The sequence below is a fragment of the Nipponia nippon genome, unplaced genomic scaffold, assembly GCF_047370975.1.
Source record: "Nipponia nippon isolate SJK-2023a ecotype South Korea unplaced genomic scaffold, ASM4737097v1 scaffold_10, whole genome shotgun sequence".
NCBI lineage: Eukaryota > Metazoa > Chordata > Aves > Pelecaniformes > Threskiornithidae > Nipponia > Nipponia nippon.
In genome coordinates, this window is record NW_028262291.1 from 12,287,502 (window position 1) to 12,303,126 (window position 15,625).

Consider the following 15,625-nt stretch of genomic DNA (forward strand, 5'->3'; position numbering starts at 1 on the left):
ATTTTTTGTTGTTGCAATTGTTGTCGTTGCGTCAAATTCATCAGTATCTTGGCTGTGTTTCTACACCAAAGGTTTGTGCTACAAATGCAATTTCTCACATGACTCTACCCAAAAAGTTACTGCACATGACTCCCTTCTTTTGAAGGGGGGGAGAAGAGGAGGAGGAGGAGGAGGAGAGGTTATTCTTTTCACACAGATCATTTCAATGTGTTGACTTTTGCAGTAATACAAGTGAAGGGTTGCAGAGAACTAGGGCACAACGCAATTGGTCTGAGGGAGAATTGTGTGAACAGCAACACAGTGATTAATTACTTAAAACAACTTCAATGCCAAAACTAGTGCATCCTGAAAATGCACTTTAAGAATATAGGAATCATCCAGCATCATAAAGTCTGCCTGTAAGTCTGAACTAAATTGTATCAGGCTTTCTCATATCAAACATTTCTGTGAACAGAAAACTCATTCAGTGAAGAGGTGTTCACTAAGCCTTTGGCTAATAAAACAGCTAAATTCACTCTTGCTTTTGGTAACTAATCCCAAGGAATTTATGTGCTTCAGTGCTTTTCAGTATTAAACTCAGCTATCAAAGTGACAATATTAATCCAGTGCATAAATTTGTGTATTGATTGACAAAAAAATGGTTAAGAAATTGCAATTGCCATTTGATTTACAGGCCATATTGGTTTTGATTACTCTTTTACATTTGGAATTCTTGAGACTATAATGTTTTATTTTCCAAATAAGTGAAGTACCATGGAATTGAAAGAACATAAATGGCCTCCTTAACACCTTGTGGCCAGTGAATTAAAAATGTTCTTTGTGTTTCAGCAATCATTTATAAGTACTAGTTCAAATAAACTTGGCATTTGTAAAATTCATAGGTAGCTAGGCATGATTCATCATTAATTTCAAAAGGAAGAGCATTGCAAATGTGCTTAGCCCTTTTTAACTCCTCGAAAGGTGTGCCTGCAGTATGCAGTGAAGCACCATTCTGAAACAGAGCAGCAGCACTCACTAGGTTATCTCTGGTGGTAGTGATGGCACCCCTCTGGGGCTAACTTGTCCGTGTGTAGTTCTGCCTAGACATGTCTACCCCACTTCTGTGGGGTACTTAATCTGAACTAAAAGTGGCAAGATGTGACAATAAAGCTTACGTATTTTCACTTCAGTCTTCAGCTCACTTATGGCATCACTATGAACACAGAGAAGCTTACCAGAAGCTATTGGAGGATATTGCTGTTCTGCGGCGTTTAGCTGCTAGACTATCTAGTCGTGCTGAGATGGTTGGAGCCATTCGCCAGGTAAGAACATCCTGGTGTCTAACACGTATCCTGGCTGCACATGTTCACTCTCTATCTTTTTCAGCCATAGCTGGAGGTTATATTAGCCGTTTGAATTTTATTTACCATTTTGACAGATTAAAGACGTTTATTGTAGTGTCAGGTAAGACACTATTCCGGTCTGGAAATAGAATTCAAACAGAAGATTACCCATGAAGCTATTCAACATCTGTACAATAGGAGCATATGTTTTATTCAGAACTATAGCTGCATCACGAGAAATATGTTTAAAATCAGTGCAGCATGAATAAGAAAACTTTCCTGGATCAAAAAGCTCATCTAGTTCAGTAACTTGCCTTTGGCAATAGCTTAGTCAGACAACTGTAAAGAGTATAAAAACAGAGCAAGTATAAATGAGGACACAGCAATACCCTCCCAGATTCAACATTGTTGCTTCTGCCCACTAAAGTAACTAGACTGACGCCAGTGACTGAGCCCTGCGAGGGTTTGAAAACAAATGTGCATATACTGCATAACTAATAACATAGGCACACAGGCAGACTGTATAAATATATGACAAAATAAATTATGATATTCTGTGGATATATGTGAGTGCATGTGCATTTGTGTTCGAATTAGCTGCAGAATTTTCAGTTGTGTAGGTACTGATATTTCTTTAAGAACAACAAATAGATTTAGCCTTGACAGGGAGCATATGGTTTGTTTGAGAAGTGTAGAGGTTACCTGAGCATTCCCCTCTTTTCTTCCTTAGGAGAAGCGTATGTCAAAGGCAACAGAAGTAATGATGCAGTATGTGGAAAATCTGAAAAGAACGTATGAAAAGGATCATGCTGAACTAATGGAGTTCAAGAAACTTGCCAATCAGAATTCTAGCAGAAGCTACAGTGCATCTGGTAAAAAAACAAACAAACAAACAAAACAAACAAAAAAGCCCCCAAACCCACAACAATTTAAGGGTTTGTCTAGCCTCTCTATACAGAGAGATGTCTGGTGCTATTAATGATAAAAAGTGAAGTATTGTGAAACCTGTTCATGACGTTCTGATCTACAGGAGTAGATTTCAAAAAGTTATAACAGCTAAAATATTTCATATAAGCCATACTTAATGCTATAGTACAGTAATTTAAAATCACTATCATTTACCAAATTCTGATGAGACCCAATGACATTTTCATTGGGCTCTTGCACATATGCATAGCTTGCACAGTTTTAATGCAACTACCTCTTGGATGACAGATGATGGCAAAATTTCATTATTAAAAAATGATTTGTTTCTTCCTGCAACCTTTTCTTTCCTAGTTTGCTGGAAACTGAAATATGAGTATTTTCTCTTGCAAAAAATTGTATATGCAGGCAAATAGTGGGCTTTTGCCTGATCTCAGTAAAGATAGTAATGGTTCAATTTTTTGCAATTATTTCAAATTTCTTCTGCAGGTGTAATTGAGACCAGAACTGTATGACACATAAATATGCAGTCACTACAGACCTTATATAAATATACTATATATGAGTTTGAAATACAAGCAAGGGCTCTATTAATATTATTTATAGATACTCGTAGTCTAAGACTCTTCTTTTTCTACTGTTTTTATGCAGAAGATGGAGTACCTCGTTCATCTAGATCCATGTCTCTTACTGTTGGAAAGGTATTTCTACAATATAAAGAAAATGAAGTGAACAATTTATGTAGTGAAATTTCTTTGTCTATATACATTCAATTTTATAGGCTGTGTTCAAAGCATAGTGCTGGTAAATTCTCAATATTGTTCGTGTAATTTAGTACAAATGCTTTGTAATTTTGGATACATGATGAAGAATGACTCTGTGCAATATGATAATGCTTGCTGTGAAGCTATAAATAATAAAGGGACCTATTTATTTAAGAATGATTGTATTCCAGGCCACATACCTGTGCTCCAGAGAATGGCTTATGTCCTGTGCTTTATTCTAGTTCTTCAGTGAGGAAGTTGAACATTGGATCAAAACTTACTGTATGATTAGGGATTCAATGATCATACCATTTTCATTATCTTAAGAATTACATCATGTTCAGAGTACCTTAGATGTAAACAGTTTTTTTTAAGTGGGGCTCATTTTTCAGTTAGCATCAGAATATCTTATTTGATTTGACAAAGCATTCAGAGGGAGAGATTATCTCAGATTGTTTTGGCTTGACCAATTAATAACTTCAACATGGCCAGTGTTCCATTCCTGCAAAACTTCCAAGTGTTGGAGATCAAGTTTATTACAAAACTTCCTAAAACAACCAGTGATTTGAGAGAGCCAAGTCCCAATGTGACCATTATGAAATTTGATGGTCAGAGACATTATATTAAGTCTACTATTTCTTTTAATATTTTTATTTGCTTGGGTTGTAGTTCTTTAGGTTTAGTTTATTCCTGCCACCTCTGAGTGCTGAATAGAAAGAATGAGAGCACAGAGCATGCTGAGGGTGAGACTGCATTTCAGAATGAGAACCACATAAGTTGAAACAGAGGTCCCCAAAAAAGGTGAAATTTAACAAAGACAAGTACAAGTCCAAATAATAAGGGGGAGGGGATGAGACAGGACCTAAAACATTCAAATGGACTGCCTAACATGGCTGCAGACTCTCCAGTATAGTTTTTCAGAAGCACCTTAGATAGACCTCTGTCATTAATGAATAGGTATAGTTGGTTTTGTCTAGAACCAGGATCATGGAGTAGGTGACTCCTATATATTTAGTAAATCTGTGTTTAACTCCTTTCCTATAAAGTTATCTAGAGCAGAACTTAGAAGTGTTTGGATATGCACTAAGATGAAACTGTTAGATGCTGTATGTGCTTGGATTTTTTACTCAGTGGGAAGCGTAGATTTCACTAGGTGTATATCACAGGATGAAGTATTTGACTACTTACCTAATGGCAGCAGAAACTTATATGATCTATACTTGAGCTAGAATATATTGTGTAAGGCTAGCATGTGTTTATCATATAAAGAATTTCCATGGTCTTTGGGAAATGTAAGCAATGTTGCATGATGCTAGATAGATATCTAACAACTCAAGGGTGGGGGAGAAGGCTCTGTTCTTTTGCAGAGGGAACAGATGTTATTGTTACTGTAAGTTATAATTTGTAGGTTTAGAAATAATTAATATATCATAGTAGGTACAATATATCATAATGGGTACATAGCAAGAGAAGAGTTTCGTGTGTAACTTCATTATCTTCCAGTCATTGTGAGACTGGCACTTTTCCCAGTATCGTTATACACCTGCTTTAACCAAAGATAATAGTCTCTCATAAGAACTGACAATAACAGCTCAGAACATATCTGTTGTGTGACTTACACTATTGGGTTTTCAGTGTGGAGGGAAAAGAGTAGCATCCCTGTAGAACACCTCATTTCACACTAAGCACTTGCCATACCAGACAGTACTAGAAGCAGTTCTGCGGAAAACCACAGCCCTAACAGCCATTTATCTTAATTTTGCTCCCAACTCTCCTTTCCCCCCAGGGGACCTACATCTTTGCCACACCTATTAATTTGTAGAATTATTCTTCAGCCTATCTTGTTGTATGATAGAAAAAAAAAATGTTTTTTGTCACAGAATATGCCTCGGAGGAGAGTCAGTGTTGCTGTTGTTCCTAAATTTAACTCCTTAAACATTCCTGGCCAGTCATCAACAGCTTCACCTATACCTTCAATGCCATCCCTGGTAAGTAAAACCCGCAGTTTAAAGATACTACTTTTTGTCTAAACTACTTTTGCATACAGCCAAGCCATAGTTACTAAAAAATATAAGCCCTTTCATTAGTTTAATTTATTTTTATTCCATCCTAGTGAATGGGATGGACAACGGTAATTCCTGTTGTGTCAGGGACATATGCTTTCAGGATCTGCCTCCATAAATGATCACTTTGGGCACAGAGGTGAATAGGGCTAGCTGGTGATTCAGAGGCATTAGACATTAGTTGAGGCAATTTGTCTTTTCATCTGTAGTAACATACTGGAAAGAAGTAGTAAAAATAGTTGTCCACTGTAGCAGAAAACTTTTAACCAGAATCCATAGAAGATGATTGGACTGCTTCTCTTCATTGCCAGAAAGTCCACTAAACAGAAAAGCATGTAATTAATGTACATAAATGTATGTGGTACAAATTTAGAAGTTCTGTGATGATCTGGGATTAGTGGAGCTATCAGCCTTTCCCTTGATTTTTTGTTTATAAAATTTTAATAAGTTAAATGATAATCTAATCTGAACCTAATAAATCTATATAAATGCTTTGGAGGAAAACTGCCAAACATACCAGCTGTTCAGAGATGAGCTAAGATGGCACATAACCTGAAAATTATGTAGTTTTCTGTTAAAAATGTAGGGCTATTTAAATGAGGGGTGTTGCTGAGAGGTGAAATCCATTTTAGTTTTAAGAAAACAATCTGTTTGTGCAGTTTAGTTATTATGTACTCAAAGTCAATTGCTTCAGGAACCATGTGTGTTTATTTACCATGATTTATTATGATTTTTTTTTGTTTGTTTAAAATTTTCCATTGAAAACTTAGCTAACAAATTAATGTTCCTGGGATAATATGGAGAGAAGCAATAGAGTAATTTTACAGTTCAGTGATCAATATATGAAGAAGAAACACTTTTCTTGAAAAAAATAAGCAGGGTAGAAGGGAATGTGGCAGAAAGTTCTTCTTAGTGTGCAAGTCCATTGTTTACTGTGGTTAGTGGGAGTAGTTTGGAAGCTCCATATTAAAGATGCCTTGCTCACGGGTGTGGGACGAAAACCTAATCAGCACATTAACTTTGTCATTTTACTGAAGACTCATTTGAAATTAATTCATGGATGTAACATTTATTGCTGTTTTTCACTTACAGTCTGAATCACCTAGCAATGGAAGGAGCAATCTAACATCTACTCCTGTTCTGCCAGCACTTTTAGAAAAGTGAGTTTTCTCTAGGTCATCTCATTACCTATTAAATCCTAGCATGAAATGAAAATTAGATCATTTCTATCTTTCCTAACAGAAGTTATACCAAGGCATAAGATATTGAAATCAGTGACACAATATTGGCTTAGGTTGATTCATGATCTGGTAACGGTATTTTACTATGTCACCATCATATTGTTCTTTTCACGTTCAAAGAGTTTACAAGCAGTATCTCAGAACTAAATTGAGCCTGCTATGATCATTAGAACTCAAGTAAAACTTCAGCAGAAGATTATACATTTACACATTTGAGTAGGCCTGCCTTCAGAACTTGACAAAACTAAGAGTATTACTTATAATGCATGTGGCTTTTTTTTTTTTAATATATTTGCTGGAACAAATTAATTCTATATCTAAAGTTGGCCATGAGCAACCCTGGGTTATGAATATTCCTTAACCTGACTATCCCAGTAATAGAAGTTTGTGTTCTGCCCTTGCCTTTTCAACATGTGGCCAGCTGGTAAGAATCATATTTCGAAATACTATGATATCCAGCGTCATGTAGGTTTTTAAATTTACGTGAATAAACATAAGTATATGAAATTCAAAATTATAATTTATCATAATAGTAGATCATCAAAATTTTACAGAAGTCAAAACAATTATTAAATTGAGTAGTAATTTTTTTTAGTATAAAATTAATTGAACTTTCAGCTAAATTAAAGCATTAGGTTTGAGATTTTAGTTTTAACAACCTGAGATTTTGGTTATAACAGCCAGAGAACTTTGCATTTTAAAATTAAAAAAATTTTTTTTTCAGCCTGGTAACAAGCAAATACCTCAATATCTATATTTTCCTTGTACCTATAAATTGCAAAAATATTTTTCATTAAAACATTTGCCCTTTTGACTCTGTATTACTTACCATTAGTGTAGATGTCCTGCCTGGATTAAGGCGTGCTGTTGTGTGCTGGTTTTGGCTGGGGTAGAGTTAATTTTCTTTATAGTACCTAGTATGGGGCTATGTTTTGGATTTGTGCTGGAAACAGTGTTCATAACACAGGGATGTTTTCATTATTGCTGAGCAGTGCTTACACAGGCCTTTTCTGCTTCTCACACCACCCACCAGTGAGTAGGCTGGGGGTGCACAAGAAGTTAGGAGGGAACATAGCTGGGACAGCTGACCCCAACTGACCAAAAGGATATTCCATACCATATGATGGTATGGAATACAATGCTCAGCGTATAAAGCTTGGGGAAGAAGAAGGAAGGGGGGCGGGGATGTTTGGAGTTAGTGTTTTGTCTTCCCAAGTAACCCTTACGCATGATGGAGTCCTGCTTTCCTGGAGATGGCTGAACACCTGCCCTTCTGAGTCTCTCTCCCATCCCACCAGGGGCGAGTGAGCAAGCGGCTGTGTGGTACTTAGTTGCCGGCTGGGGTTAAACCGTGACATGTTGTTATCCCTTTTCCATAATAGTTCCATGATTCATTCCATGGGTTTAAATAGTACTACTTTTGGAGCAAAATAATAGTTATATAGACAAGGAAAGCAAAGAATTGCTCTGCTGGAAAGCATATGCATCTACACATTTCTGAAAAGAACTTTTAAGTTCTTCCAGTTGAAATTCATGTAGACATGTGATTTAATTTTATACAAGTTCTTGAAATGTAAAGCTTCTGCAGTACTAGAATACAAAGATAGGCAATATGAAAACATGTGAGACTGGGATGAGAACAGAAGGCATACTCAAGCTGTTCCACAAGGTCTTTGTAAACAGTTACCATTGCGGATACAGGTACTGTTGCATTTGCAAACCCGTGTGTGTATACTTTATTCATATGTATAATCAGCCTAGAAAGCCTAAATAAAAAATTGTCAGGCACCTTTTCAAATACTTATCTCTTTCAGGAAATGTTGCACATTCTAAGGAAGTTGCTTGCTAATGTTTTAGAAGTAAAACTTATTAAAATATCACGTTGATTGTTGTTGTTGTTACTACTACTACTACTACTATGGTCATTTAAACTGTTTACAATATCACAATAAAATATCTGCAATACTAATTTAAATTAAAGTTTGTTAAGATGCTTTAAACATGCAAATTAAAAACTTTAAAATATGTAGATCTCACGGCAGTACAGAATATTGATTTTCAGGCATTTTAGATTAGTGCTGAGGCGGGACAAAATTTATCTTATGTCTTTGTTTTATCTTTGTGCTTTACCAAGAAGGAAAATATGCAATAATTGGGAAAACAAAACTGGTGAACTATGGCACTAGTTGTTACAATTCAACAGAACTCTGCAATATTTAGACCGTCTTTTGAAACTGTACAGAAATTCTGGAAAAAAAAAAAAAAAAAAAAAAAACACAAACACCAAACAAACCCAAACCTTGTCAATATTTCTTACTGGATCTTAAGAAAACAAATCATGTTATATCAAGTAACAGAAGCAGAACTTGAAGTTCAAGTTTGAGCATAAGTATGTATGCATGGGACAGCTACTATAGTAGTGTAAAATTACAACGTTCAGCGGAGTTTTGTATATTTAAGCACTTCAAGCTTATATTCATGATGTGTTCAAAGTCCAAGGGAAAATAATGTCTACTGTTAATATGACTTCTTGAGAGAAAATTGATTGCCTACAGATGGTGTCAATCAGGATGAATTATTCTGCCATTGATTTTAGTGCCAGAAAAATAAGTCCTACAAAAAGGGTTAGATTCTAGAAGTTGAAATGGGATCTACTGTTGAGCTTATTAAACCTTGACTTTGATAGATTTGTTAAGTCATGTCTGAATAACTTAAAATCTTTGTCCCAGACTTAAATAAATAAGGACAGGTGAGCACTGCAGAAAGAGAGCAGCGTATATTGGCTTATCTTTAGGCTAAATGCTCAAAGCTTTTACTTAAGAAAAGTTTTAGTGACAAAAGCTATGTACGTGTTTGTATTTTTTTAACCTGTGCATCAATTCAGCATATAAAGTCAGCAGAGAGGAGTACCTAAAAGGCAAATAAGAAAAATGTTTTGCTAAATTAATATTTGGTATTATTTCTATTATTTTCTTCTGATGTAGGAGGCTACAATTTCTAAGATGATTTTGAGAAAGTTGAGGGAAATATTTTAAAGAATAGCAAATAAATGCCATGGATAAGCCAGGTAACAAATGCTCTTTTCTTTTCTTTTTAAAGAAGAAGAGACAAAATGCAAGTTTTAACTTAGAAACATAGTAATTACTGTTCTTAAAATACAACATATCGAAACTAAAATTTTACTTAGTGTTTAATTTTTTTCTTTTGAAAGGCATTTTATTTCTCCAATGTATATTAAAGAAGAAAAATCAGGAGTCACAAAATTGTGTGTTGATCGTTCTTGTTCAGTAGTATACTCCAAATACAATACGTTTCAGTGGTGTTATTTTCTATTTGTTTCTTTTGTCTTGGCAGTGGTAAGACTAATGGAGAGCCTGACTGTGAAACCTCTACTTCTGTGCTGACACAGAGTGGGTTGGAAGAAATCAATCCTGAAACTAAAGCCAAGATAGAAGAGGAAGCATATAACAAAGGGTGGGAGTATTTTATGTGAACTAAAGCTGTAAATATGTGCTATCAGATGAGGACATATGATTTTATAATGTAATTTTAAATGCTAGTGACATAATCAATATGAGCTCCTAGAAGATGGTCGTAATTGAAGCAATGTGGGAAACAATGTGAGTGAGCTTCACTCATTGTATTTGCATTGCAGCTGTTTGCTTTCATCCTTTATTAATGTTAGCCAAACTATAGGAGAGCAGTTATATCAGAGATTCTGAGTGGGTGTTCTTATGTCAATAGTGTTCAGCTTCATGATAGGATAATCCAAAACAACTTTCTAAAATGTTTATTCTGAAAAGTGCACATGGCAATCAGTAAAGAGTAGGTATTAACTTCTGTAGTAAACTCACGTTTGTGTCACAAAGTGCTTTACACAGCATGTTTTGGGGCAATTAACAGCTTTGGGATCTGTTTCTGAATGTCAAGCAAAGAACTTTGTACTATGTGAAGACTGAGACAAAAATTTTGATCCTCTCCTGCAGAATCCAACATGCCATCTATCTTTAGTATTGATTTGCACTTATTCTTCAGGCAAATAAAATATCTAGAGGGTGTTCAAAATGATTGAAAAATGATAGCGAAATATTTACCAACACCTTTACAATAGACAGAAGTTGTGCTCTGCTGAGGACTATAACCTCTTTTTCTTTTTCAAGATGATAAATATGGTAACAAAGCTAATATAATCCTCTATTAAGGAACGGTGGCTGTCTGTGTGCCATACTCATGGTCTCTTACTCTTGTCCGAGGCTGCAACACTGCTACTTGTGTTTTATTGCATGTAACAAAACATAAAGCTAATTTTTCATTACACAGGAACAGCCTTATACAGTGTGCTAGACTAAGAAAAATGTTTTGTGTGTTAAAGCTATCAGGAAGGCTTGAAAAAAACCAAAGAACTTCAGGAAGTGAAGGAAGAAGATGAAGAGACACCAAAAGAAAGTCACGATGAACATGAAGAAAGTGAAAATGAAGATGAGATAAAAAGCCTGAAAAGCAGGTGAGACAGTGGTGTAATATGTCTGTGCAAGAGAAGCCACTTTTTTCTATTTGTGGTACCCAACCAAGTGTTTTATACTATTATCTTGACATGTTTTCTTCCAGTCTAGGGAAACATATTTGAAATAACAGTATTTTCACAGAAAGGCATATTCCAAGATAACATAGTTGCAAAATGCAAAACTTTTTATTTTGATATTTCAACTAAAATTGTATGTGGACATCAAGATGCTTCATCTTGATGGGTTTTGGTTTTGATTTGAGGTAAAAAGTATTCCACAAAAGTTCTTTAAATGCCAGAATGTATCTCTCAGTAGGCATGCACTGTCTCATGAAAGTTGTAATTCAGGAATCTGATGCCCATATTTGTGCCATATGTCATTCCCAAAGGGTCTTCACAGGTGAGTCTTTCAATACATCTACAAGGTGAATGCAGATTAAGACAAGCTCCCCAGCTATGTTGGACTTGCTCTGACTTGGACAGGCAGGTGCCTGCTTTCTCTGGAAGCAGTGTAGATGCAGCAGAACAGCACTATGCTGGAGTTCCTGTCTTTCAGCAGAGTGACACATTTATTGCATTAATCTGCACCCAATGCTCTTCATCTATACTGAGGACTTTTGAATCCTCTGGTTGTTGTCTTACCTGAAGCGTTTAATGCCTAATTGGAAAACTTTTCTGAAATTTTCAGCTTTTCTTAGGGCTAATTATTGAGTGTCCTCAGTGGTTCTACCACCCAGTTCAATATACCTGCAATTTCCTGCATTTTAAAAGCAAAGAGACTTTTGCATTAGAGAGGAATTAAATGCTGGCCAAAGCAAGTAATATGTCCCATCGCAAGCTAATGTAGGAATCCTTACCTCATCCAGAAGAATTAATTTCCATTCCATAAGCATTATGGTTATAAACATCTGTTAATTTGAGATTTCAGCCATGTTCAGAAGGGCAGCTGTCTCGCTAGTCATGAAACTCTTAGGAAGAAATGTTTACAACATGTTCTAATGTTTAGTTTAGTTGAGCAAGGTATGAACAGTGCAGAATTTTACATCATATCAAGCTCTCAGATTTCCCATTTGACAGGTGGGAGAAATAGAAGTCAAGTTTATGATCTTCAGCCGTCTTGCAAATATCGCCCATATCTGAGTGTACGGCTCTTAAAAGAACTTAACAGTCTGATTCTTCTTTGACAGGGTGTTTGTATTTGGAAGAAAGATGGTGCACCATACATCTATGAAACTTCTCAAATTGAAAAGCTTAAGATAATAAATTTGCATATGATTAATATATAACAGTTTTCTTTTAATTTTACAGCAGACTTGAAGTCATCATTAATTATTTACATATACTGTACCCCAAACTGTGTAAACACTGGAATGTGGTATGGTTTGTAGTGGCTGCGATAATCATTTTTGCTGTGGTGTTGGGAATCTACCATTCATACAACTCCTGTGATGAAAAATCAGAGGGACCTGAAGGGAAGGCCAGCTGTTCTGCTGCCCATCAATATTCCTGGTGGAACTCAGGATTTCAACATGAGCAACGCACTGAATAATAAACAACCATGTATTTATGGTACCTGAGCAAGTACGCATATTAGAACACAGTTGTTAAAGGTAGTGCTTAGTCATCCTTACGGTTGTTAAATGTGATCTGTTAGACAAGTGAGTTACTCCACACCATCAGGTTTGGGGATGCATTGTGAACATACCTTGCCAAAATGACAATCTGATAAATAATCCTGTCTGTCCTCTTATTGTAAATGACTGATACAAATAAAGTAATTTTGAATCATTATAATGTTGTGGCAGTAGTCAGCAACCAGCAAGACATATAAAAGAATGATTTGCGCAGGACATTGACATCTCTGCCATGATTTTGAAGAAAATTGTAAAACCTGCATTTGCAGTTAGTGCTTTACTTTGCATTTCCTGAATTTATTGGTGATTGTTGAAGTACTAATGACATTTAAGTCCTTTGGGTTTTAAGAGTCTAACTAATTTCCTTATTCATGATTATTGGGTAGAAATAGAAGCTCTTCTGTGGAAGGTTAGAATTATATTATCAGACCAAATGCCTTGCTGATAAAGTAATTTTATAAGAGGAATTATCTGTATGATTATTTAAATGGAATACTAAGTACATGCATAAATGTGTTTTATGACATACTTTAAGAATGGGACCACCACTTTTTTTTAAACAGGATACAAAACAAACCCTAAAATGAGGTCTAGGTGGCACAGTTGATATCATCAAATAAATCTGGGAACTTCTGATATATCAAAAGGACATGCTTTGCAACAAATTTGTGTATGCCACTCAGAGTCACTACTGGTTACAGCAAAAAGTAGTTGCTGTCTGGAAGATTAGATGTGTTGCCCAAGCCCAAAATACAGCAGTCTTGGATGTGGGAAGCCATCTTCAGTTCTTTATTAAAAAAAAAAAAAAAGTTTTCAAACCTGTGTATACAGGTGATCATGCTAAGTGGACTCTGCCCTACTCCTAATACTGGAAATAGATATCCTTTGAGATCTGCACTAGGAACACAGTTCTGCGTATAGCCAAAACCCTACTAGTGCCTAGATGAATCAGCACATAAAAGCAGTGAGGACTTTGAAGAGGTCACTGCATGTTTTTAGTAGTTAATTTTCAGAATCTGATGCCAAGTATATAACTGTTCTGATATGCTTTCAAAGCTAAACTATCAGGTCATGATAGATTAAGCTTTTGCCCGGATTTTTTAACAGTTCTCCCTATTTAGGAGTTGAGAGTTCTTACACAAGAATGTGAAAGCCTGAAATTTTTAGACAAGCAATTTCAAAATGGTGAAGCCATTATCTGTAAAAAACCACACCACCTAGGGCTGAGACCAAAATGCATGTCACTTACGGTATACCATATGTGCCTGCTGAACGTCACTTCTGATTGAAGATGAACTATGTTTGTCTTTCCATAGCTATATGCTTGAATCTAACCACAATATCAAAATCAGCGTGACATTTGATTGCACTCATGTCTTGCATTCTTCTGGCATTTTCTGACTGATTAACAGATCTGTTTACCAACTGAAGGACAAGTATGTTATGAAATACTGTAACTTCATTTCAGATGCAGTTAGAATTGTCTTGTTTTCTTTTGGTGTAACCTCAAGCTAACTATCAAAGAAAACAGGTTTGTAATTCAGTCAGAAGTTTAATTCACATATCTGGCACTAGTAACAAATATCCTGCTGGTAAATTTTGTTTGTTTGTTACATCTTTAGCCACATGTTTCTTAAGAGACGTTAATATGGAGAAAGAAAATAAAAATTAAAAAAAAAAATTAAAAAAAAAAAGCAGACCACTACCACATTTTTGGTTTTGGTGGGGGGGAAGTCTGTAAGCAGTTGGGAGGGTTGTTTTTTATTTTAAAGTATATATTGTTGAGGAATAGTGTGTTTAAGGAAGTTCGAAAAGGATAATGGGAAAGTGTCATTTGGTCTCAAATTGTAATTGGTAAAGAACAAGACAGAAGAAGGTTTCTTGCAAATTACTTGGTATCTGTTTGGTTCAGTTAGAATATCTGACTATGAAGAACTACTGTGACATTTCCTGTACTTTTGAAGAAACTCATCAGTTGCTCTTTGAATACTTCTTTATTAAAATCAGCTTCTTTAACTTAATATTCTTTACAAATAGCATTGTCAACTTAATAAGGCAATACAAATCGAAGGTAAATAGTCCTCAAGGTTCAGAATCCTCTATGCCAAAAATTATGGCACGTATTTGATTATGTGATTGTGGAAATGTTGGGCTGCACTGAGGAAAAATAATTAACAGTGCCTAGAATCAAGTTAATTTGCTCTTATTTACACCTGCACTGATGTAGGTCCAACACCCACATGTAGAAAGTTATTGATAACAATAGGACTCTTGGACTGCTTAATGTTAAGCATGTGCTAAGGTTTTTTTGGTCAGTGGGTGAACAAGGCCTCCATCCTCTCGAAATTCAGCACACTGGCTTTTTGTGGACTTAGTGCACAAGGGCAAATTTCCATAAGTAGTTGTACTGATTTGAAGTTAACTACTTGCATGTCTAAGGCAAGTATAATTTAGCCACAAAGTTATTAATTGATGTGTGGAATGGGCTGAAAGAGGCAAGAGATTTTAATGGGGATGAAAAGATGAAAATAAAGTTTATTTTTTAAAAAGTTGCTGTTCTCTTTATAACTACTTTGAGCAAACTGTCCACTAAAAATAATGAACCACAATGACTAACAGCACATTAAATATTTTTGCTTATATTTTTCAGTTAGTTAATGAAGACACCTTTTTTTAATAGGAAACTAGATTGAGCTCAAAAACTATTCTAAATGTAATTTTATCTGTTGGATATTAGTTTGCTTTATCTGGAAAAAAAAAAAACCAACCTCTTCTGTGTTCAAAGATCACATCAGATAACAAGAAATAGATCTATTATTTATGCTATTAACACTGAAATAGTTTTCTTGAGGTGCAATATTTATTTTTCTGCTTTAACAAGACACGTTTATTGTTTTTCCTGCACAGCACAGATGTTTCTAGTAAAAGGAATTTTAAAAGGGCACTATTTTTGTGTATCATATTTAAATTTGTAATATTGTAAGATTTTGCACAAGTGTGCTGGTATTGTACTGTATAGTATCACATACTTGAGTTTTGAAATAAAAGTATGGTTTCAAAGTCCTCAGTGTTGCTACCTTAAAGGTTTGTTCTTTATATGCGCTCTGTCTGCATATCGATGGCTGTGTTCTTATGAAAGACATACTGCCTTGTCTGTACTGTGTAATGTAGTG

The 15,625-nt window shown here is 35.3% G+C and overlaps 1 protein-coding gene across 25 annotated transcripts in view; it reads left to right on the plus strand.

Moving 5' to 3' along the window:
- Positions 1–15,515, plus strand: part of IRAG1 (inositol 1,4,5-triphosphate receptor associated 1) — a 126,251-nt gene extending 110,736 nt beyond the window's left edge. For 23 of the 25 annotated variants that reach the window (XM_087744887.1, XM_087744950.1, XM_087744879.1 and 20 more), the window contains 8 exons: positions 1,170–1,301; positions 2,053–2,194; positions 2,898–2,947; positions 4,891–4,998; positions 6,166–6,233; positions 9,669–9,788; positions 10,687–10,818; positions 12,127–15,515. In XM_087744887.1, coding sequence (XP_087601013.1) covers positions 1,170–1,301; positions 2,053–2,194; positions 2,898–2,947; positions 4,891–4,998; positions 6,166–6,233; positions 9,669–9,788; positions 10,687–10,818; positions 12,127–12,367 — 993 coding nt within the window. In that variant the 3' untranslated portion in view covers positions 12,368–15,515. Of the gene's footprint in view, positions 1–1,169; positions 1,302–2,052; positions 2,195–2,897; positions 2,948–4,890; positions 4,999–6,165; positions 6,234–9,668; positions 9,789–10,686; positions 10,819–12,005 lie in introns of all 25 variants that reach the window. The other 2 variants (XM_087745002.1, XM_087745031.1) reach the window with 2 other exon arrangements.
- The last annotated feature ends 110 nt before the right edge of the window (positions 15,516–15,625 follow it).